Below are 26,757 nucleotides of genomic sequence, written 5' to 3' on the forward strand. Positions count from 1 at the left end.
ACAGAGGCTGTCACTAACGAATCCATTTAGAATTTATTATTCTCTCAATTAGTCAATCGGTCATTTACCATGGTTCTGTGTTTCTGTACTGTTCTCTCTGTCCATCCCCCTCACAAATATGGTTCTGCTTGATTGCATTTTCAATAAATATCACAATGTAAACCACCACATGAGAGAGTATTTCACACTCCCCTGTTGCACAGAAAAACATTTCAGCATAAATAGGCATACAGATCCACCGTTCTGCATGACTGAAGCTTAAAAAAATGTCCTTGGATGGCTGTGTCAGGAAACTAGATGAATATTGCTTAATAAAATAGAAAGGCTTCTAAGATAGTTAAATTTAAGGTAAAGTTTGGTCACACTTTATAATAAGGGTCCCTTAATTAACATTAATTAATGCATTTTTAGACAACGACTAATGTTTAAGTAACATGATAATACTTCATTTAATCCCTTATCTAACATTTATTAATATATTAATTAACATGAGTTAATGCATTAAGTTATTGCATTAGTTAATGCATTTTAAGACAATAACTAATGTTTATGTAACATTACAATAATTCATATAATCCCTTATTTAACATTTAGTATTATATTAATTAACATTAGTGAATGCATAACCAGACAGTAACTAATAGTTTGGTAAAATTAAAAATATACAGTATATAGGCCTATATAGGGTGCGGGTTTAGGGTTAGGGTTTGTTAACTAAAGCGTTTATAATCTCTTAGTTAGGGGACACATGTGCTACACTTTACAATAAGGGTCCAAAAAGCACTCAGTAATGGTTAATAAAGGTTAAGGGGGGGGGATTAGGTTATAGTCAGGGGTGCACATAAGTGGTCCGCATGCGCGCATGAGTAATGGACATAGGCAAACGTGCTGGCCCTCAATGGGTTCCATACGCTTTTGCGTACCGATGGCTGACCACTGTATTTGCGGCGGACACGAGAAAATAACTTCTCAAAATGACGAAGAGGCAGGCCCCACTGAGTAATTATTTCCGTGTTCCCCCACCCCCGTCAAACGACAGACGACAAAGACGTCACCGGAGCTACCGAAAAAAAGGACTTTTGCTGAAAAGTGGCTGAAGGAGGTACCATGGGTAGAAGCAAATGATGCTCGCACGGAAATGCGGTACAAAATGTGCCGTGAGAATCCCAATGTCGCTGATAAGAGCAGCGCATTTTATGTAGGGTCAAAGAATTTCAGCCATTAAAACTTTGAAAAGCATGAAAAAAACAGAGAGCATGTGGCATTTAAGCAAACTATCGATGTCAGACAGGACCCCACTCGCGCTATGGACAAGTGGTGGAATAAAGGTAATGAAGAACAGCGCCATGCACTGACAAACGTGTTTTTGCTCGCATTTTACAAAGCTAAACATACACGTTCAATGAGGTCTTATGAGGAGGACATCCCACTTTTACAAAGGCTTGGAGTTAATGTGGGAGCCGCATAATGCCCTTTATTTTGAATTGGAGCTTTTATGTTTATTTCTTTACATTTCACTTCAAAGTAATGGCAATTTTGTTGTGCCAGTTGATGTTAATCAAGCATTAATTGTTAATATAATTTTCCAATTTCTGATGAAAAAACAGAGAAATTGAGCTTTTTGTGAAAGCATACATTTCAAACACAACTTTGACTTATTCACAGCTATTTTTTGCTTTAGTTACATCCCAAACATCTGAATAATGTTTTCTTTTTACAAAATAATTTAAACATCAAGACAAATAGAGCTTTTAATTGTAAAGTAAGAATTTATTTACACACAACTAACTCAAAGATGACACTGTTCTGGCAGCGACAGCCGGTTAAACTTTTCCCTCATCGCCGTCTGTCTCATAAAGATGAATTTTTTTGAGTCTCTGAGCAGCACGGACTCAAAGCCATCGTCCACTGCACTAGTGGTCCCGGTCGTTCTGCTCGGTCATCCAGCGCCTGGCATCCCGGGCGTCCTACCAGTTGTTCTGCTCGGTTGTCCGCCGCGTGGCATCCATTCGGTCATCTTCCGCTGGCGCCCGGCCATGCGGCTTGGCCGTTCGTTGCCGTTGAATCGGGTTGCGGGTCTTACCAAATGCGCTACTGCCCTCCAGTGGCCAGTTTTGTTGCTTTAAAATGGATTTTCAGCTTTGTGCTTTGGAGCCAAATTGAATCACGACCCAGAGATGTTTTTTTTGAAAAAAAAATATAAAAGACGTATATATACGTCTTTGGGACACTGTTAATTAAGGGATCCTTATTGTAAAGTGTTACCGAAAGTTTCTTTTGATTGTTAATATTATAAGTGGTAAGATGAAAAATACAGAACTGTGCAATGTGCTGCTACACTAATCTAATCTAATGCTCCAGTATTTATATTAATGAATTTAAAAGTGGTAGGATTAGTGAGTTGCAGTTAAAATACAGATTATTTTTATTTGTATGAATTAGCTTTTAAAAGTAACCTATTTTTGAGTTTGCTGGTTGATGTGCCTTACTTTTTGCACAAAACACCACAAGATTCTCTTCTACAGCAGTCCAGATAAAAATATTTTCATTCCTCCACATTTAATTGGGAAAAGAGATTTAATCCTAATTTTCATTTAATGCTACCTAAGCAATTTAGAGTCACACAACTGTGGTATGACAGTGTGTGCATTCACTGTTGTTGCTGCCAGAATATGTAGTTTTTTGCGTATTCAAATTTGCTGCAAGAAAAACACAAAATAAAACAAGTTTGTATGTAAAAGGATAACAATTGCCAACAAATATTGATTTATTATACCAGCGTGACATCTATTATTAAGGATAGGACCACTTTTCCTCATTGTAGCATCTGACATCCATATTGATTTTATTACACACGACTAAGTGAAGCCTGCTGCTTGATGACGAACTCTGACCTTCGGCAACATGAAGTTGTGTGTCCTTGTGTGTCTACGTGCGCGTACACAGGCACTGTGGAGGAGGATGAAGGAGATGATTTGCTGCTGAAGTACGTGGATGAGTTCTGGTGGTTCCCCCACATGTGGAGCCACATGCAGCCTCACCTCTTCCACAACGAATCCTCGCTGCTGGAGCAGATGGTGCTCAACAAGGAGTTTGCCTTGGTAAGATTGATTTAAACGCACGCACACAGCCGCACACATAGATGCGAGTTGGCGCTGTCTATTCCCTTGTCTCTCTTCTCTTTCATGCGTCCTTGAAATCATATTTGCTTTCTGAACTGCCTCAGTGTAAAATAATTGCCATCTCTTTGCTACAAAGAGCCCAAAGGCAAAAAAAAAAATACTTCTTTCACACACGAAAACACTCCTCCACATGCCTTAAAGTATATTAGAGCATGGGTTTCCCTAAATCCCGAATTACTATTCATGCTGACTGATAGTAATTTATGTTCAAATGGATTGGCAGTTAATTCTTCCACATTTTCAGAAGAAAAAAAACAAAACAAATGAAAACTAATTTGATCAGATGGCGAATGGTAAATTGAGTACACTTGTATGGAGCTTCATCTGCATCATAAAGTGCCAAGATCATTGAGTTATCTAGAAAAAATGATGAACAATTCAAATTTTATCTCTTGTAAATTATGCAAAAATAGAGCAAAAACAAAAGGTCAAATGAACAGAAAATACAGAACGCAAAACTAACTTGTTAGGCATAATCATTCATTGCTGTAAATTTAATAATAAACATTGCCCTGTGGTAGTCATGCTTAAAAATGCTCATACAAAACTAGGACAAACACCCTATATACATATAAAACAAGGATATTAGGATTATGAGACCTTAATTCACAACAGTAGTGAATAAATTCTGGGAACAGACCCTGCAGGGACTTAGGTTGGAGAGGGGTTAGAAGCTGAAAAACTGTGTAAACCAGGCCCCCACATAGAATGAACACAAATTTACTGTATGTCCCTCGAGCCTCAACATTACTTCGTGAACAATGATAATCTACTGTATTTTACAGACTATAAATCACACCTGATTATGAGTCGCACCAGCTAAGAAACACACAATGAAGAGGGAAAAAAAAAACATATAAAGTCGCACTGGAGTATAAGTCTCATTTTTGGGAAAACTATTTGATAAAATCCAACACCAAGAACAGACATGTCATCTAGAAAGGTAATTTAGAATAAAAATGGTAGAGAACAACAGGCTGAATACGTGTACGACAATATTGTTTATGGCAGCCATTTTTGGACGATAATACTTATTATTCTTAGTCATACTTTAGTCATTTCAAATGTGTTTGTCTTCATCTAGTTTTTATTGACGAAAACTTGACTACTTTCGTCTGGTTTTAGTCTACGTGTTCTAAAAATGCTTTCGTCTGTCAAATTTAAAAAATTTACTCTAAAAGTAAATAAATAAATAAAGGTTTCCAACTATTTCGAATGAACATTGACAGACGAGCACATATTGTAGCATCTACAAGGACAATGCCAATTTGGTGATCATACACTCTCAGCAGGAAAACAGTACATCAATTATTAATTATACCCATCTGGATGCCACAAACTGTATGTGAAAAAAAAAAAAAAAAAGTCAGAGTTTAAGAGGACGCTCACCGTTAACATTAGCCTAATGTGAATGTGAATGCTATGCTAACGCTACGGTTTACATTTAGTGTGTGATGACCACAGAGCACAAACCTTTAAAGGCTAAAACAATCTTACATAATCTCTCTGACCAAGATTTGAAAACAAATCATACTGTGTGTGCAAGCTGGAGTGACTGGAGACGACACAGGCGAGTCAGGGGCGCAGCATGTCACGAGTGACACAACCAGACACTGCTATGATGCAGGCTAACTACACATAAAATGTCACATATTGTGAGGGAACCTAATGCGCATTTTCGTCTTGTTCTCGTGTCGTAAGACATAAACTGTCATTTGTCTTGTTACGTTTTAGTCTCCTAAAGCACGTTGTTAGCTCGTCATCATCTCAAATCTGTTCGCTGATGAAATATTTTCGTTGGCGTCATCGTTGATGAGAACAACACTGGTGTACACTGTACAAACGTTATACTGCTGCTCGATTACCATTTTTCGGCTGTGTATTTCACTACTTGGAGTTTGTAATCTCCACAATATGATTTTCTTTTCAGTGCCATTTTGGTCAGCCATTTTCAATTGTTTATATTTGTTTTTATAATTTACCGGCAATGTTGAAACACAGGCCTTGAGCGCCCTCTTATGGTTTAACGTTATAATAACATGTGAAATGATATGATAATGTGTCAATAATTTTATACATACAGTAAGTCGCTCCAGTGCATAACTCCCATCCCGGCCAAACTGTTAAAAAAAAAAAAAAAAAAAAAAAAAAACTGCCCTTAAAATATGGTACACCTGAGCCTATTTTATTCAGCTGTGCATGAATTTGCATGCCTTTGATGTTGCCATTCTATTTCAAAGAAAACATTGTTCTCAATGGCCTGTTTGGGTCACTTTTTTCAGAACACCATAACCTTCATGTCCAAATTTTTGTTTTCTTCACTGACAGAATCCCAATCCCAAAATTTGTAATATTGATGTCCCATTGACAACCAAACATGCTTGATGAACTGTTTTGAAGCCTGATAATATTTTTTCAACTTGTTTGGATGAACATTCAACAGAAAAAAAAATAAGACTGAGTAGTTTTATATTTGACAATTCAACACAAACAGCAGGTATGATCATAAGCGTTTTTGGCTTTTAAACATACTATGGTCAAAACAGGTTATATACAGTAGACCAACAGTGCAAAATAGTGAATATATATATTTATATATAGATATTGTATATTGCTGTCATATTTATCGAGTTAACAGGTGATAATTAATTTTTTTAATTAATCATATTAAATTTTTAACGCATGCACGGAATGACCCGTTCATGTGTTGCCTCAAACAGTTTACAATGACGCATGCGTTCAGTGGTCCGCGCCTTTTATTGGCTTAAGCTTTGGCTACTCTTTCACAACAAATATTAGTATTGTGGCGAACGACGTGGTGATCAATGACACGAGACGATCTTTTTCTTACCACAATTGATTGAACACAACGCAGAACATACTGTATACCATTTGCAGCCACCACTGACAGTCATGGTTGTCCAACTTCCCATCATGCATTTGGGCGGAACAGTTAAGTCGCTACAGTATCATTTAGTGAAAGTACAACAAAATGTATATTCCTATCTCTCACAGGAGACGATCTTTTTATTAACATGCTTAATTGAACTCAACACAGAATATACTGTATACCATTTGCAGCCACCACTGACAGTCATGGTTGCCCAACTTCCCATCATGCATTTGGGCGGAACAGTTAAGTCGCTACAGTATAGAGCTGAAACGAATACTCGAGCAACTCGAGTAACTCGAGTTTAAAAACTGATCCGAGTAATTTTATTCACCTCGAGTAATCGTTTATTTTGACAGCTCTAATCATGACGTTTTGCTCGGACTACTTTTAATGCGGGACAATGCGCTGATGTCACGTGCGTAGAGGAAGAAGCCAAAAAAAAAAACAACTTACTGCAGCCGACAGCCCCTACAAACGATGCCGACGTTGCTAAATACCAGCCCGCACGATGGTTGGCAGCAGGTAGCGTCTGATGAGTCTCATAGAGATTACATGTATGTTGAACTAGATGCACATTGACAGACTCGGCCGCGTCTGGGCAGCGTTAGTAAACAGCCGCCATCTTAAAGCAGTAGAGCGCTAAGCGCTAATAAAGAGCGCTAAAGCTCTAATTAATAAGATTAACGTTACTGTGACTAGCTCACGTAACGTTAGCCCTGCGGAGGGCTAGGTTTCTATTAATTATGACAACTTTCGATGCGTGGCTAACGTGTCTTACATACAGGCTTTAACATAACATAGTGTTTTGGAGTGATGAGGATGTAAAATAAAAACTCAATAATGCTAACTATCAATTTTAGCTCAGTAGTCATTGCTGGATAAAACACCAAGTAGCACTAGTCCCTAATGTGCTCCAATACAGCCTGTATCATACGTTTATTTTGAACACTGCAAAAACTCAAAATCCTATCAGGACTTACAGTTTAGACTAACTTAACTAGAACTTAAAAATGGCTTGACACAAATAGAAATTCAATTGAAACACGTGGGAAAAAATCCTAACTTTTAAGTGATGTGTGTTATCAAGCGTAAAGGCATTTTTAGGTGTGTATATATGTATACATAATTTTTTTTTTTTTTTTTAATAAGGTCTAAAGGTTTTTTGAGTGAAAGCAGTGAATTAGTCTTTTTTTTTAATTCTAGTTACATCTGAGATGCAATTGTTGGCTGTTTTCAACAATATACATCGAAAATAAAGACATTGATTGACTGAAAATGGTTCAAGATTAGATGAAATGTCTTGTTTTCTCATGTATATTTATAATTGCTCTTCACCTAAAAATTTGTTTTATCCGATTACTCGATTAATCGATAGAATTTTCAGTCGATTACTCGATTACTAAAATATTCGATAGCTGCAGCCCTACTACAGTATCATTTAGTGAAAGCACAACATAATAATATTCCTATCTCTCAATAATGTTCACAAAAAGAAAAGCGCTCAATGCAAAGAGAACTGGCATTCCCAATCAAAATAGCTATGCAAAATACACATAAAACTTACTCAGGCTTTGCCTTGGCTAGATCTCTAATTAATTTAAAACCCGCCATGGACACCTTGTGGTGTATTTCAATCACTACCTTACATATTAAAGACACTGTGAAAGAACTGCAGGGAGCCCATGTGACGTCCCGCTCGGCGACGTCAACAATGACGAGCTACTAGTTTATTTTTTGATTGAAAATTTTACAAATTTTATCAAAACTTGTTGACGTTTTATTAAAAATGTTGACATTACGTCAGTCCTTCTTGACCTCACAATGGCTCCTGGAATATGTAGTCTTTGTGGTGCTTTCGGTTTTGAAAAAGGACAACAAATGATGGAAATATGGAAATAAACACATGGTCCATGCAGCGTTTTAATGCTTATTTATTTATGATCTTTATTATTTGGGTTTACGGGGCCATGTTATAGTGCACAACCATGTCCGGCTCTAATTTGTTTTGCCACTTACATAGACCCACAAGATTCTTTCAAACACAGGCAACTAAGGTCCACAAGTGTAAACAGTTTATCCGCTAAATGCAATAATGCAATGAGCGTCATTATTTTTAGAGCTCCCTGGAACCTTGCCTCATCCCCTGAGCCCTTCACTTTTCCCTTGTGGTGAGATAATTCAAATAGCCATGCCCTTTGTTAAAAAAAATGACCACAGATGCAAATGAGCTCGTTGTTGGGAGCCTCGCCTGACCGACACTTTACTAATCTTCTAAATCCAAACAAATCTTAGTACACCCATGGCTAATGGGGCATTCACCTTAATGGCAACCCAGGAGCCATTTTTATCTGCAAGTATTTAATCTGAATTCCTCAAGGTAGGCTGCTGTTATTGCTGTTCTCTCTGCCTCCTCTCTATGCGTGTATGTGTGTGAAGATAATTTGTATGGCCATTCAGGGGTGTCACACATAAGCTATGATACAGCGAGGTTGGATGTAGGTTCATGTTATTGAAGGTGAATGTGCTCGTAAAGTGCAATCCCTAACCTTTATTACACACACACACACACACACACACACACGCACACACACACCGCTCGCTCATCCTGCGAGTGCCGATAGTTGGCTTTGACGGCATAAGCAGTGTGTGGCATGGCGAAGGACAACACCATTTGTCTACAAGGTGCACACTGAAAACATCCGCCCTCACAATTGCGCGCATGATCACATCTATTTTTAATTTACCGTTCTGAATTCAGGTTGTCGGAAATCTTAAAATATTTTGGGTTCAGAGTTAGTCTCAGCAATTACAGTTCTTGAATCTTCATAATTCCAATATACAGTTTATTAAACAGATTGACCATGTGTAGCCCTCATGCCATGGTAACCAATTAAATTGAATTAAATTAAATGTTGGAACCTGACACTTAGGCTAAATGTCATATGCTGGTAACAAGGTAGAGATACTTCACAAAAGCACAATCAGTGTCACCAATTTAACTACAGTATTTAGTGAATTTTTCCATCCACTGTTTTAGGGAACCAGTTAATTTAATTCCCACAACAAAACAGAAAACAAGAACCAAATCCTCATCAAGTTGTGTTCTGTCTGACTAAAAAAGGGCCTCATGGGAGCCAACACTGTAGTCATCCCTTTTGACAAAAAAAAAAAAAAAAAAAAGTGATTTATCGACATGTGGGGAATTTTTTTATCCGTGTACACTACAGATCTGCAAATATTGCGGAAATACCTATGCTAGTTTGGGAAGAAGTGCAGTTGTATGACAACATCTCTCCAACAAAATGACCCACTTTTACAAGATCAAAAAGAGGGCACCTTCCTGGTATGCTGTCATGTTCACTCATTCACAATTGAATTGTGTTTACAGCAACATGACATTCCAGTGAACATGGGCTACGCCGTGGCCCCCCACCACTCGGGGGTCTACCCGGTCCATCTGCAGCTTTACGAGGCTTGGAGGCGCGTGTGGAACATCCAGGTGACCAGCACGGAGGAATACCCCCACCTCAAGCCTGCCCGCTATCGCAAGGGTTTCATCCACAGTAACATCATGGTAAGAACACAGCTAAGCAGCTTCCACCATATCATATAGCTTATTTTTCAGACTATAGGTCGCACCAGATTTTAACTCATTCACTCCCAGCCGTTTTCACCGGAGAAAGGCCCTTCGCTCCCGGCCGTTTTATTGAATTTTGACTGATTTTGTAAGGCCCACAGAAAATTCTGTTCTATTTCTATATAAATATGGAACCCACCAAAAGAAAGATTAGACTCTCTTCTTTCATCAGGTAAAAAAAAGAAAGTTCATATCTTTTTCCATTCTTTAGAAATAAGCATTAGAAAATAGCTTAGTATGAGCAATTTTCCAATTTCAGATGAAAAAACAGAGAAATTGAGCTTTTTGTGAAAGCATATATTTCAAACATAACTTTAACACAGCTATTTTTTGCTTTAGTTACATCCCAAACATCTGAATTAATGTTTTCCTTTTACAAAATATCATAAACAACAGGACAAATAGAGCTTTTGCTGGCAAAGTAACAATTTATTTAGACATAACTAACTGAGAGATGACGCTGTTGTTGCCGAGATGATGCTGTTGTTGCCACGACAGCCGGGTAAGCTTTTCCCTCATCGCTGTCTGTCTCATAAAGATGGATTTTTTTTTAGTCTCTGCGGAGTCTGCTCGGCGAGCAGCACGGACTCAACGGCGTCTTCCGATGCACTGGTGGTCCTGGTCGTTCTGCTCAGTCGTCCAGCACCTAGCATCCCGGGTGTCCTCTCAGTTGTTCTGCTCGGTTGTCCGCAGCCTGGCATCCTTCCGCCGGCACTCCGTGCGGCCCGGCCGTTCGTTGCCGTTGAATCGGGTTGCAGGTCTTACCAAATGCGCTACTGCCCTCCAGTGGCTAGTTTTATTGCTTTAAAATGGATTTTCAGCTTTTTGCTTTGGAGCTCAGTTGAACCAGGACCCAGAGATGTCTCTTATGAAAGAAAACGTGAAAGACGTATAAATACGTCTTTGGGACACTGAAACAATTAAAAATAGAATGTACTGTATTTATATGTATTTGGGAGCAAATGAGTTAAATTGGAAAAGCCCAAAAATACAAAACTAAGAGGAAAAAGCAACAACTTGATGTTGTTGAGTCCTATTTTAGTTGGGAATTTTGTCTTATCAGACACCAAGAACAAACATTATACATTATAGTAGTAACAATAAAATGGAGAACAACAGGGGAAATAGGCAATTTTAGAGCTGCAACGATTAATCGATTAACTCGAGTAATTTGAATAAAAATTTTGCCGCTTCGAGTATTCGTTTTATTAACGTGACGTTGTAATAGTTTGTTTAGTTGTAGTGTTTGCATTTAGTTTTATTGGTTTGGGTGGATACACTGCCCTCTAGTGGCAACAGTGAATATGTCCTAACTCTTATGACATGGCTGAATCCAGCTGCTGCCTGTTATGACCAACATAAGCTAAGTTTTTGTTTGAGCTAATGTTTTTTCTAATGCATTCATAATTTAGTTTCTAGGTATATTTAGCCTTCCCCCCCCCCCTTTTTTTTGTAGGAATATGCGTTTGAACCATTTGTTAAGAGCATTGTAAAAAAAAAAAAAAAAAAAAAAAAAAAAGTTAACATTTTATAGCATTTAAGCTAGCTGATTTTTGCCATGTACGTTATCCAATTGTTCTTTTGCCGTACTTAGATCCTCATTTATTCATTATTTTATACCGTTTGAGGCTCAGCTCAGGTATTTTAATTCATTATGTTCCATATCCGATCACTCGATTATTCGAAATAACTAGTTTATCGATTAATCGACTTCTAAAATAATCAATAGCTGCAGCCCCTACATCTGTTCACATAAAATATTGACAGTTAGGACAACTACAATCCAAACATAAATTAAATAAACATAAACAAACGTCTGATCTCACTTCAAAAACTATCACATCCATTAAAGTCTTCATCTTCAGTATCATCTTCAGTATCATCTTAAAAACTTGCACCAACTCTGGAAGTAGAAGAGGGTACACACACCTAGGGCATACTTCTCACGGCTGTCAGTGTGAAGAAAAAACAAAAACACATCTAATTCGTAAGCCAGCCAGGATCTGAGAACGTTTAGTCTGAAAAATATTGTAAATAGATTGGTGTCTTATCGGCAGTGTTGTCACAGATTACTTGAAAAAGTAATTCAACTACTGATTACGCCTAAAAGAATATTTTATTATTAAAGTAACTGTTACCTTAAAAGTAATTTATCTGTTACTTTTTACCAATTTTTCTCACTTTGCCCCTCAACATAAGTATGACAACAGAAAAATGTCACTGCATGTCATTGAATTCCGATAATTGAATTTAAAGGGGAAGATCAGAATTTTTCACATAAGGGTTAAACTTCGAGTTAGCGGAGGTTTAATTAGTCGATGGAGTTGATTTCAACCACCATTGACTCGCGCTACCTTAGCCACTCCGGAGCCCTGAAACTAACAAATAACTGACAAACTGCAGGAAATTTGTTGAAATCAACTCCACCGAGTAATTAAATCCCGCTCACTTGAAGATTAAGCCTGAAGTCAAAAATTCAGAATTTCGGGTTAGGGATTAGGGGTTAGGTTTAACCACATATTAGTGCCAATGTAAAACAATACAAATTGACAGCACAATAATCAACAAACACAAATGAATTGCACAGTGCAATAAACACAAAGGTGGGGGCACAACCCGGAAATATGACGTACACACACGCAGTCAATTTGGCCACAAACTGTGGGGGCAACTAAGCACTTTACACTCAGTCGGACTGCCAACACTCCCAAAGATACTAAACAAACACGTCACCCACCACCACGACATAAATGTGCAACTTGAATATGATGTAAACAATGCTTGCCAACTTGGAGCGATTATTACCCGTCGTTGCAACGGCAAAGCTACGAAACGACCGCGCGTGTAGAGAGTCCAACCCATCGCTGGAACACTTCAGAATGAAGGAAAAATACTCACATTCATTCATGGATGTACACAGATCAACATTCCCCTGCACATCTCAACATATGGCTGCACTCGGCTCGAATGTGCACCCGCGCTGGCTTCCTGACACACACCTTTCTCAGTCCCCAAACACTTAGCTTGTGTGACTCGAGACTAAACGGGTAGTAACTGTCAGCGGTTACCATGGAAACGAACACGTAGCGGGAACCTTTCTAGCATTTTCTATTAAAAATGCTCTTTGTACATGACTACAATATTCTTCATTTTACATACATTTCGAAGCAATAACAAAATAGTAATGTACTGACACTAAGGAAACTAACTTTAATCAGATTTCAGGTTTGGAAAACATGTCATGGTGAAAGTGTACTTTTCCTCAAACATTTTGACTAAAATTATTTATTTATTTTGGCTGTGCAAGGAGAGAACTTTTATTTTTTTTAAAAATCCCATTTAAAAGTACATTTTGCTTCCAAATACAAATCCATTTAAAATTTTTAAAGCAGCTGTTAATTATATATTAATGTTATTAATATATTATCATATATTATTGTCATAAGAGGCAACTCACTGGAAAGCGTTGGATATCTTTGCAGTGTACAAAGTGATTTACTTTCATGCTGCCTGCATGTACGGCAATTGCTTCTTGCATCCTTAAACTAAAAATCAATTATGACATGTATTTGTGTATGTGTTGGATGTAACCTTGGTTTGTGTGTGTGTGCGTGTGTGTGTGTATGGAAGTGTTTTATATGAATTGTTTGACCTTGCCCAACCATACCCTCCATCTCTGTGCTGTAATTCAATATTTAACAGTGGGTAGGGTGGCTTAAGATGAAAGCCATCCTGGTATATACAATTTGTGCATTCCCACATCAGCAGCAGGGCAATGGCGTTTTCCTTACCCTTAGCAAAACAAAGATCCATTTGTTTCCTTTTTTTAAATTCTCAACTGCCTCCTTCATGTCAGAGCAAATTCTCCTAATTGCATAATTATGTTTCTTGCTATAATAAGTTTGAACAAATTCACACACTGGAGGGATGCCACTTCTTTTCCACTTTTCATGCCTGTTCTGTTCTCTGTTAATTGCAATTCTCGTTCTGTATTGCATTCTCAAATTAATGTATAGATTGAGGCTGCTACACCAAAAGGCTGATTTTCATTAGAAAGTCTTTATTTTTTATTAATTAGCCTACCCAGTGTTTAAAAGAATTTATAGGGTGTTTCTGTAATGTTCTTTAAAAAAAAAAAAAAAAAAAAAAAATTACGCCTTCTTGTTTGCTGTTCAACATGATTAGGATTTTAGGACGCTTTCACGCATTCACCAGTCTGTTTATCAGAAGGTCCAAATTAACATCTTGCCATTCATCCCCTTTGTTAAATTGCAGCTCATCCTCCTTCATTCACATGGCAGTCAGGCTCTTTGTCAAGGCAATTGCTCCCTTATCCACATAAAGAAAAAAAAATACATTTGACACCAGAATTACTCGTCTTTGAGAGAACACTTTGACCTGACAAATTATTATTATTATTATTTTTTTGTTAGCCTTCTTTTATTCCGTCTTCTTGTTTTGGCATTGTAAACATCACGTAATTCCTAATTATAATACATAGCTGACAGTTGGACACCTTTTTATATGCGCTGTGCCATTTCCTTTTGTGCAACACTCAGAAGCCTAAGTGCATTCATCAATTAAACACTGATATATTCAATACCAAGCTGAACAAAGATAACAAATATGTGATGATAGAATTCACTCAAATATTTACTTGTATATTTGAAGTGTGTTTACAGATCATGGCCAACAAAACTTTTTTTTTTCTAATTCCTCATCCCTTATGTTTAATTTCATACTCTAATATTTACATTAAATCACAATGTACAGTATGTAGTAAAAACTAGAAAAACTTAAAAAAAAAAAATAAAAAGAAAACTGTGTTGTAAGACCATTAATTTTTTTACTTGGGAAAAAAAATCTTTGGGCAAGGCCAAACACAAGGAAATATTACACTTTTCACACAACTCGAATTGATTTTAGCAATATAGCATACACATGAACGTTCCACAAAATTGCAAGGCTTGTTTTCCTTGTTCAGTTTGTGGTTTCTAGGTATAATTCATAGGGATCAAACATAACTGTTCAATTGTTCCGATTCTTAAAAAACAGAAGCGTACAGCAAACACCCACAATGTAGGCTGTTTGAAAAGATTAGCAAAGGGGCTTGACATTCCTCGTCACAATTGTTAGCGATTTGGAGACTGTAATGAACCTGACCTCTATGTTTTTATAATATAAGAGGAATCCTTAGGACATGGAGAAAACCCACGCAAGCACAAGTAAAACATGAAAATTCTCAAGAAGAAGATTTGGTTATGGTACAAATTTCCTTGCACGGGAACCACTATACTGCCCTAAATTACAGATTTATATAGATATATATAAATTACAAATCGACAGAGCTAGATGTTCCTTCCATTGTCTAGCGCCGTCAATGGCACTGAAATATGGACATTATGGGTCACAAAAACAACACAACATTTCTTGTACATTGGTATGAAAAAGTATCTGAACCTTTTGTAATTTCTCAAATTTCTGCAAAATCACCAACAAATGTAATCTGATCTTTGTCAAAATCACACAGATGAAAAAACTGTGTCTGCTTTAACTAAAACCACCCAAACATTTATAGGTTTTCATATTTTAATGGGGATAGTATGCAAACAATGACAGAAGGGGGAAAAATAAGTAAGTGAACCATTACATTTAATATTTTATGGTCGCCCCTTTGGCAGCAATAACCTCAACCAGACGCTTCCTGTAGATCTGTCTGGCACATCGATCAGGACTAATCTTGGTCCATTCTTCTCTACAAAACTGCTGTAGTTCAGTCAGAGTCCTGGGATGTCTGGCATGAATCGCTGTCTTTAGGTCATGCCACAGCATCTCAATGGGGTTCAAGTCTGGACTTTGACTTGGCCACTCCAGAACGTGTATTTTGTTCATTCTTCATTCTGAAGTTGATTTACTTCTGTGTTTTGCATCATTGTCTTGTTGCAGCATCCATCCGCTTTTTAGCTTCAACTGTCTGACAGACGGCTTCAGGTTTTCCTGCAAAACTTTTGAATTCATTCTTCCATTAATGATTGTAAGTTGTCCAGGCCCCGAGATAGCAAAACAGCTCCAGATCAAGATGCTCCCTCCACCATGCTTCATGGTGGGGAAGAAGTGTTGATGTTGGTGAGCTGTTCCAATTTTCCTCCACACATGACGTTGTCCGTTACTCCCTAAAGATTCAACTTTGGTGTCATCAGTCCACAAAATATTATGCCAAAACGTCTGTGGAGTGCCCAAGTGCCTTTTTGGCAAACATTAAACTTGCAACATTGTTTTTTTTTTTTTTAGACAGCAGTGTCTTCCTCCGTGGAGTCCTTCCATGGACCATTCTTGGCCATAGTTTTACATATAGTTGATGTGTGCACAGAGATATTGGACTGTACCAGTGATTTCTGTAGGTCTTTAGCAGACACGCTAGTGTTCCTTTTTACCCCGCTGAGTATTCTGCGCTGAACTCTTGGAGTAATCTTTGGTGGACAGCCACATCAGACAATGCTTCTCATAAAGACAATTCTTACCAGGTGTGTGTTTTATAGTGGGCAGGGCAGCTTTAAACCACTCATCAGTGATTGGGCACACACATGACTTAAATTGTTTGGTAAATATTGGTTTCAATTACTCTTTAAGTCTCCTCAGGCAGAGGGTTCACTTACTTATTGTTCCCCTTTATGCCATTGTTTGCATGCTATCTTCATTAAAATATCAAAACCTATAAATGCTTGGGTGGTTTTATTTAAAGCAGAAACTGTTTTTACATCCGGGTGATTTTGACAAAAATCCGATCATATTTGATGGTGGTTTTATGCAGAATTGTGAGAAATTCCAAAAGTTTCAGATACTTTTTCATACCACTGTTTAATGGATCGAGTTGTGGTCCAAGCCTGAATCGAACTGCAGTCCTCTGCTGCCGGTGTTACTTGCCAGTCACTTCCTTCTTGTGACATTATGTGATGAAAATGACCATTTTTTTCCAGGGTTGGCTGATGATGTGACTTTCTTGCGGAAATAGACTATAACCCCCTGTAGTGAGGACAGTTTTTTCAAAAAATGAGAGAAGACATGACAGATTAAGGGTTTCATTTACAAGTTTGAATGTAAGATGTGACCACCCCTAAGGGCAAGATTACTTTTGATCTATCGCCCATCACTTCAGTAATACTGCAGAATCATGGTTATATTGTGATATAATGTAGACTCATCTATATTTAGCATAGGTCCAATCAGACACATACTAAAGCTAAAGCCCCCATAAGACTCCACTTCATCTTGTTTTTTGCAGTTTCTCCCCATCCGTATCTTCTTCCTGTGCCTCTAACTTCATCTTTGATGGCTCAGAGGAGGACAGGAAGTCATCTTAAGGTTGTAAAATTGCTCTTCGTGTGTCTACGAGCAGATTGAGAGACGCCCACTGGACCCACGGTATCAGAACAAATCAGGCTGAGATATGGGAGATATGGGATTGTGTGCGAGTGCATGTGTGTTTGTGTGCGCGCGCATGTGTGCACTGTCTTTTTAAAATGTACTATATCAGTTTGAGCTATTGCTCTCTGGATAATTGGTTTGGTGAAATAGTGCTGAGTGTCTGAAGCTCTGGTGGCCTTCCATCTCTCTGTCACTCTCGCTCTACCCAAAGAAAACAACATCCCTGTGAGAGAGAGTGAGAGAGAGAAAGAGAGAGAGACTGCAGTGTTTTAGTGATCAGCAATGAGCCATGCAATCAATAGTATTGGCTATGTTTTCAGGATAAAGTTATTTAAACTTAACATTGCATGTCAAGAATTTTAGAATGAACTAGGGATTCCCGATCCGATCATGTGATCAGAAATCGGGCCGATTGCGCCATTTTTCAGCAGATTGGAATCAGGTGAAAAGGATGTTTTTTTTGTTTGTTTTTTTAAGAATATATACTGTATATAATATATATCTCTCCCTCCTGCTACTCTTCTTGGTCAGCAGTGCCCTGGGGTTAGCAATTTAAAGTTAACGATGATTGACAGGGGTGTTGCTTTGATCTTGCCAGAGAAGCTTGATAGCTCTACCCTTCAAAGGCGCGGATCTGTCAATCATCGTTTCACTTGTTCAACACTAGCGGTAGTGTGCTATTGCAAGTCATTGTGTAAATTAGGGGCCGTTTACATGGTGACTCTCCGAGAAGACGAAAAATTTTATGTTTGCATTTATATGGGCCCGTCTCCATTTGAACAATGTTGCAATTTCGCATGAAAATGATGTAGTATTCATGCAAGGCCCTAGGAGGCAGTGCAGATTTACAAGGCAACAGTGAATGATGCACTTTGACCCCACCAAAGTTCCTCAGCCCGGAAAAAAAATGCCCGCCCACTCGAAGTGATGGCATTTTTCTTTTGTTCAAAAAAGCACAAAAATGGAAAGATTCAACATATTTAATTTAAAGATATTATTAAAACAGTAAATTAAAGCCGACATTCCGCCATATTTGCCGTTTTTAAGGTTTAGTAGCATCGCTGCGCACGCCCAATGAGACGTGTATGAGTGCTGACGTTATCGGCGCGGTGTCGCGCCGTGGAAGCCTTTGATATGCATGTGGAGATAGCCCTCCTCAATCCCCCGCAATCGAATTCTTCCACTTTGGAGGCTGGATTCAGAATTTTTCGTCTTCGCCGACACCGTATGCACGCGAGGAAACTCCGCAACACAGTCATTGCGTCTTCGCTGTCGCAGAGTCGCCATGTAAACTGCCCCCTTGGGGCTGTTCTCAGCAGCGTGAGCGTCAAAGCATGAGTGGACTTGAATGGACTCATTCTATGAAGCATTTGATAAAGACAAGCATTTTTCAAAGTTATTCATTTTTAAAAAGCATTCATATTATGAAGGTGGTACTGTGGGACAGTAACATGTTTAAAACTTTTTTTTAAACAAGATAATGTATGGCACATCATCGCTACAGCTAGAGCTTGACATTCATGATGGAGTCGATGCTACCGACAATGAAAACTGCGTATCTTTACACAGTGAAATAACTCAACTGCACCAAGGTGTCTATTATGTCTATTTGACATAAGGCGTGTCTGTCTGAGAGCAGGTGCTACCATTCAAAGGCACGCATCTGTCAATCATAGTTTAGCTTGTTAAACACTAGTGTGCTGTTGCAACTCATTGGTTAAGTGAGAGGCTGTTCTCAGCAGCGTGACCGTCCAAGCGTGAGTGGATTTGAGTGGACTCACTCAATGAAACGTTTACTAAAGACCAGCATTTTTATATGTTATTCTTTGTTAAAATAATAAACATTATGAAAACGGCAAATCCTCAAAATCAGTTGAGTCGGACTCAGGTGCAAAAATATGCAATCGGGACATCCCTAGTATGAACTGCAACATTTGTAATCCAGCAGCTATGCAGGAAACAGGCTGACTAGTCAAGCAGGGCAGAGGGATATAACGTCGTTTTTTTTCACCGCTGATTTTTTGGTATGAAAGAAAGGGACTCCCCATCCCCCAAATCCTTTACACAGACGCACTGTATGGTTTACTCTTTGACCATGACATGGCTTCGTTTGAACAGTTAGATCTGTTAATATTGTTTTTTTATTGGCATGCTAGCAAGCACCATTGACTCACACTAGTTTAGTTGCTCTGGAGCCCTGCAACTAACAAAATGACCAAAAAAAAAAAAAAACTGCATGGAATTTGTTAAACCAACTCCACTAACTAATTAAACCTCCCTGAACTTCCCTTTCAAATTTGTTGTAATCCAACATTAAGCATATACATTATCTTCAAAATGTTTTTGCTATGCAGTATGTTTATATCTGACCAACGTTTATCCAGATTAAATCATGCATGTAAGATGTTCAGTTTTTAAAATTGTAATGCAAAGTGAGGCCTTTGTGTCACCTGCATGACTGATAATAATAATTTGTGCGACTCATCTATACACACATTAAACATTAAAAAAATGGGCTGACCCATTTTTGACTCAACAGACCCTTTCACCAAAGACATATTGCCTTGTCATCAAATGAAAAGCACATTAGACTAATAGCATTTAGATGCTGCTCTGTTTTGGGCCTTATTGCTACCATGTCTCTGGAAGTAATGTGCCTAACATGCCATCCATTGCACTTGATCTGTTCCTGTTGAAAAAATGTTTGAGCATGTCTGGCAACCCGTAAAGAAGTCGCTTTCATCGCTGTGTTTGATGAAATTCTCATCTGCCATGTGACGTGACACTTTACAATATCCCTGACCTGTTTTAAGGTACATGTCACACATTGTAAAATTTTTTGCATGCCAGTATGACATTGAAGCTGTGTTTCATCTGCTCATCTTTCAGATTTTTATGCTCTTTGATAAATTATTTCTGTGCTCACGAATATCTGCTTGACATGTTTGTTGCCACCTTGGCGGGCAATTTGTCACCGGAATGTATGAGGGCTCTGCAGTAAATGTAAAACGACTCAGCATTTTGTGAAACGTGCATCTTGAAGGAGAACGAGATGAAAAGATTAATGCTGCTCTAATGATTGCACATTAAATATACAAATAGAGTAAGTCTACCATGACTGTCTAATGAGGCCACCATATCTCCCTAAACAATACAGATAGGCTCCAAATGAAATATTCAAGTAAAATATAATTGATTTGGATGATTAATTACCCTGTCCTTTCTTGACCTTCTTGTTGATCGTCAGCAGTCATTTACCATCCGTATGAGCAAGACTATAATATGTTGTGCACAATATATCAGAGCTATTTAACTAAAATTTAAAAAGGTCTGTTTTGAGAAAAAAAAATGTTATTTGAAAGCTTTAACATGTTCTGTTAAAAGATTAAGCATGCTTATCCTGTCAGAAAATTGTGCCCTAACTTGTCCTGCCGGGATGTTCTATCACTTCAGATTGGCTATGTTTGTTGCAAACCTTTTTTCCTATTAATTGCCTGTACTACAAAAATGATAATGACTGCATAGTTTTCTGTAGGCTTTTAAATTATAACCCTTCTTCTTTGGCTGTATGATAGGTCTGTATATAACCATTTCTTTTTCCAGACCTGGACTTCGGTCTACCAGTTAGTGACCTTTGCTGTATATCAATTTACATTAAAGTTGTCTGATAATGACTTTTTAACCGATATCCTGATATTGTCCAACTCCAAAAATCCGATACCGATATCAAACCGATACCGATATATGCGGCCGTGGACTTAGCATATTATGGCTAATCGTATTGTGATGCCCCTCTGGATGCTTTAATAATGTAACAACAATGTTTTCCAAATAAAATAAACATTCTGTGAAAAATAAGAGAACAACTTTAACTGAAGTTATGAAAAAAAGTGCCTATATTGTACCATTATATTTATTGTTGAAATCAAAACAGTGCAAATGTTAGTCGTTTTTGATCAAGTGCAAGTGCAAAGTGTTAATAAGGCACTTATTCTGTCCTCAATATGTGTGGGGGTACAAAAATGTACAGATAACGAACAAATCATGTTTGTCAAGAGAAGTCAGACGCTGGAGTAAAGTTGAATTGGCATTATTGTGGTCATCTTTCTATCGACGATCACTGATACTTTTTTTGTCAAACCAAAAACAACAGAACATTGTGTCAGTAAGAGAAGTCAGACGCTAGGGTAAAGTTGAATTGGGCTTACTGTGGTCATATTTCTTTGCAAGAGCACTGGTACTTTTTGGTAAAAATGAAAACAACAAAACATTGTGTCAATATTAGATAGTGTTGGAGGCAGTCTTTCAGGTCCTCCACGTGTTCGTTTTCAATTAAGGTGAGACAGCTAGACTGGATTGCTAGATAAAAGACTGGAGGCAAGAGATCGTTACTGCGCAGTTTTAATTTTAGAAATTTCTGGGTGCATTCAATGACAGAACAAAAGCTGTGTAGAGGAACGCACGCTGAACAGAGAGCTCGGTGTTGCTTATATGCTGTGCAGATAAGGAGGTCATGAGCCTTGCTGGTTGGCAGTTAAAAGTCCATGATTATTGTTGGCAGTTAAAGTCCATGATTATCTGAGGCAAAACTAACTATCAGCGGTTTTCTGTGAAAAACAACTCCATTTATGGACATAATTGCATTAAGCGAGATGCATACTGACTTCAATAGATGGATGGATGGATGGATGGATGGATGGATGGATGGATGGATGGATGAAATAAAATTAGATTAGATTAGATTAACAGACTCTGAAATAAAGTCACAAATAAAGCATACACTATATGTCAATTTGATTAACAACTGGTATTTTCCAGCTTCCAAGCAATGAAATGATGTCGCCACATTTTACCATAAATGCAAACAAAACGAAGTATACACATCTCCAATATACTACGCAACACTCATGAATATAAAACAAAGGAAGAATGTGATTTACATATACTGTATCAGTGGTAGTGTTGTCGTTCCCCAACCCAGAGGTTGTGGGTTCCATTCTCCGCTCGGATGAACTCGTCAAAGTATCCTTTAGCAAGCTACTGAACCTCACGTTGCTCCTGGTGCTGCGTCAGCAGTCGGTAGATAAGGATATAGTGTAAGGCGCTTTGATTCCCGTAATGATGGAAAGGCGCTATACAAATGTAAATCCATAACTCCACATATTCAAGCCATACTTGTATAAGGCACAAACAACATGGTGAGATGGCATGAACTACTATATGGTTCACTGGCTGCAGACGTTAGCTCGTCCATTTAGCTCTCTCTATTCACAATGAGCTCGCGTTTACATATGATGACATCATCGGAAAGGGCTGGAACGATTAAAAACTAATAACACTGAGCGCTAGCAGGGGCCGTCAAAACACCAGAAACACAGGCAGGCAATAAGTGGACATGACAGCATATTGGCCCAAAACAGATAATGAAAAAACAATTTCGATATTATCTGATATCATTTTAAAAGGCTTTTATCAACCGATATTATCGACTACCCAACAATATCGAACACCTGTAATTATATTCTGTGTTCACATTCTGACTTTTGCTGTTCGCAGCGCCTTATCTGCCCGAAACCGCTGTAATCAAAATTAAATCAAGTTCATCTGTAATCATAGTACTGCCAACACTTTCTTACCATCCACGCAGAAGCAGAGCACGTACAGGTTTTCAAGGAGAAATATTAAAACGATATACTGTACGATACATACAAATGGTGACAGCACCCATGAGGCGACTCTAGCAGGCATTTGCCAACAACTAGTTGGAATTTCTATTGTCCACAGAGGGGCTTGATCATCTGGTTTCAAAATCCAAACCTCTACTGATTATCTACTAACACTCAGAACTTTCTCTTCAATACTGTAATTTGTTGAAAGTGAAAATGTCGACCTTCTGTGTTGCTAATAGATGAAATGCTGTATGTGACAGTGGTGCATGTTGGTATAGAAACAGAAATTAATTTTTTTTTAAAAATTACCTAGAAGTACAAGTATGAAACATTATCCGTATAAGAACTGATGCAAGTTGACGGTTTCGGAAGCAGTGGCAACAGATGAAAGGATATGAGTGTCTTTTGCAAGAGTGTACCAAGGACTTGTTCTTGCTTTCAGGTGCTAAGAGCAAAAGAAGTAACCTCACTTTACTGATGCAAAATGTACTGTACAAAACACTTAACTGAGGTGGTTGTAGATCTCTATCAAGTCTAAAAAGTTAAAAAGGTTTTACGGTAGTATTCCTTAAAAATACCAATGTTCAGGTCTTATTCATGTCAAGTACAGTGATCCCTCGTTTTTCGTGGTTAATGGGGAGCATGACCCGCCGCGATAAGTGAAAAACCACAAAGTAGCGCACTACACCCCCTCTCCAAAACAAAATATCTTTTTTTGTGTGTGTGTTTGTGTTCAACGTATTTGTTCAGATTGAGCATTGGAAAGAAATACTGTATATACATATACTAGGATATATATACAGTATATATATATATATATATATATATATAAGACATGTTTTTCACTTTTTTCCCCCAAACTATATTTAAAAAAGAAAATACATATATTTTTTGATAAATGTTTTTGTAAGCACTTCAAATGTAATAATTATGGTAAGTTTTAAACATGCTACAGTCCTACTGAATAATTTTCTAACAAGAATAAAATAGTAATAGAAAATAATTGATAATTGACTTAATTATTATAATTATTAGCAATATGTTATTTCTACTGTTTTTGTTTTAAATTTCTTTTGATCTAATGTGATTTTTATGATCTTCATGTGATATGTGATGTAAAGCACTTTGAATTGCCTTGTGTTGAATTGTGTTATACAAATTAATTTGCCTAGCCTTATTAAATGCGTCATTGAGTGAGTCAACTCAAATCCGCTCGGAGCTGCTCACTTACACACAATAAGTCGCTCAGCCTTCGCCGCGTACAGACGCACTCTGAAGCACTCTCTTATCTTAAGGCAAGGCAAGGCAAATTTATTTATATAGCACAATTCAACACGAGGCAATTCAAAGTGCTTTACATCACATGAAGATCATAAAAAATCACATATAAATCAATACAACGTAAAAACCAAGACAAAAGATCGCACTTAATCACAGAATAAAAATAAATAAATACAAATAAAACAAAAATAAAAAATAAAACAAAAACTACTACTCCTAATAATAATTGAAATCAGCAATGGAGATAAGCACAAGAGGAATAGAAAGCAGGTAGATTGAAATATATAGACAGTTATGGATATGCAGTGCTAAACAAAAGCGTTTTAAGCCCTGATTTAAAAGAGCTAACAGTTTGAGAATACTTCAGAAGTTCGGGTAACTTGTTCCAGAGGTGAGGAGCATAATAACTACATGCTGCCTCACCCTGCTTGGTTCTTGTTCTTGGAACATGCAGAAGACAGGTTCCAGACGACCTTAGGGGTCTAGATGTCTCATAGGAATCTAACAAGTCAAGCATGTATTTTGGTCCAAGGCCATTAAGTGTTTTGTAGACGAGCAGCAGTATTTTATAGTCTATCCTTTGACTCACTGGAAGCCAGTGTAGCGATTTCAAAACCGGTGTAATGTGGTCCAGCTTCCTTGTATTTGTGAGGACTCTGGCTGCAGCATTCTGTACTAGCTGCAGCTTCCTGACTGATTTTTTATCAAGACCTGTAAATATACCGTTGCAATAGTCCAATCTGCTGAAAATGAATGCATGCATAAGTTTTTCCATGTCTTGTTGTGTCAGAAGCCCCTTAATTCTGGTTATATTTTTTAGGTGGTAATAAGCGGATTTAGTGACGGACTTTAGATGGCTATCAAATTTTAGGTCTGAGTCAATAATTACGCCCAGGTTTCTGACTTGATTTGTAGCTGTAAGTGACATTGTGCTAAGTTGGCTGCTTATCTTTGACCTTTCCTTTTTTGGCCTCTGTCTTCTCCACATTTAACTGGAGAAAATTCTGGCACATCCATTCATTGATTTGATGAATGCATTTACTCAGGGAGACTAAGGGACTATAAGCATGTGGGGACACAGAAATGTACAGTTGTGTATCATTTGCATAGGCATGATAGGAGATGTCATACTGTTCCATTATCTGAGCTAAGGGAAGCATATAGATGTTAAATAAGAGTGGTCCAAGAATTGACCCTTCAGGGACTCCACACGTGAATTTGGTTCATTCTGACTGATGGTTTCCGACTGACACAAAGAAATCCCTATCATGCAAATAGGATGTGAACCACTGAAGAATAGTGTCAGTAAGCCCTACCCACTGTTCCAATCTGCTGAGTAGTATGAATGGAGAGAATGGAGATATCATTTTAAAAAGGTGTCAATGTTCAAAAACAAAAATACGGAACCAACAAGTTGCTATCAAAATCTTCCACCATAATAGTGTCAGTTAAGTCTAAGGCTGCCGTTGACGGCCCTCGACTCCCAATCCATTAAGACTGGGAAGGGCGAATAAATGTTTGTTCATCCGAAACTAGAGCATTCGCAGTCACACTTTCCGATTTTCGGGGCATTTACAGGTCACTCTCTGTTCATTTCATTGTTCATGAATGCATTTACTCTGGGAGACTAAGGGACTATAGTCATGTGGGGACACAGAAATGTACAGTTGCGTGTCATCTGCATAGGCGTGATAGGAGATGTCATACTGTTCCATTATCTGAGCTAATGGAAGCATATAGATGTTAAATAAGAGTGGTCCAAGAATTGACCCTTGAGGGACTCCACACGTGAATTTGGTTCGTTCTGACTGATAGTTTCCGATTGACACAAAGAAATCCCTATCATGTCCCTATCATCTTAACCGATAAGCGCTCAGGGCCAGCAAGCTCAACTCCCAGTATGGCTCCAAAGAATTTTAAACCTGGAGACTTGGATGAAATAAAATCCTCCACACAGAAGTTGAGGTCTCCTTGACTGGCTTGATTCAAAACTAGAATCAAGAAATCGTCAGAGAGCTCCATTTAATTCACGCTGAAAATGAGAAACTCAAGCAGGCGGTCGAGGAGAGAGATGTTCGCATCAAGAAGCTGGAAATTTTGGCTGACGATCTCGACCAGTGCCGACGCGCAAATGAGCTCATCATTTCTGGATTACAACTGACGCCTGGCCCAGGGGACACAGTGGAGCAACTGGCAATTGCTAAGCTGAAAGAGTATGGAATAAACATGGAACCGCTGGACATCCGTCGCTGCCTTCTGCTCCCATCTGGGGGGAGAGGACCGGCGACGGTGCTCATGAAGCTGGCAGACCACAAGACCAAGACTGCCCTGCTTAACCAGCGCCGCCACCTGAAAGGGTCGAAGATTTTTTTGAATGACAAGTTAACTCGCCGAAATGCCGAAATTGCAAGAATAGCACGTCAACTCAAGAAAGCTGGGAAAATAGCCAACACCTGGGTCTCGGATTGCAGGATCCTTGTCAAGACGCAAGATATGAAGATTAGAGCTATTATGAGTCTTGACATACTGACTACAATAGCTGGATAACTGTAAAAACTACACAGCCGACCAGTATAACAACTCATGGATGTGGACGGTAGCTGAAATTTATCAACGGCAGGAGTTACAAGAATCTTAAACACATTAAGGATTATCTACTAAAGACAACAA

At 38.2% G+C, this 26,757-nt stretch overlaps 1 protein-coding gene across 2 annotated transcripts in view; it reads left to right on the forward strand.

Annotated features, from left to right (window-relative positions):
• The window catches only part of ndst3 (N-deacetylase/N-sulfotransferase (heparan glucosaminyl) 3), a 136,625-nt gene that overhangs the window by 41,784 nt on the left and 68,084 nt on the right, over positions 1-26,757 (forward strand). For both annotated transcript variants that reach the window (XM_057842613.1, XM_057842614.1), the window contains exons 4-5: positions 2,947-3,101; positions 9,464-9,649. In XM_057842613.1, the coding sequence (XP_057698596.1) occupies positions 2,947-3,101; positions 9,464-9,649 (341 nt within the window). The remainder of the gene's footprint in view (positions 1-2,946; positions 3,102-9,463; positions 9,650-26,757) is intronic.

The sequence above is a fragment of the Corythoichthys intestinalis genome, chromosome 8, assembly GCF_030265065.1.
Source record: "Corythoichthys intestinalis isolate RoL2023-P3 chromosome 8, ASM3026506v1, whole genome shotgun sequence".
NCBI lineage: Eukaryota > Metazoa > Chordata > Actinopteri > Syngnathiformes > Syngnathidae > Corythoichthys > Corythoichthys intestinalis.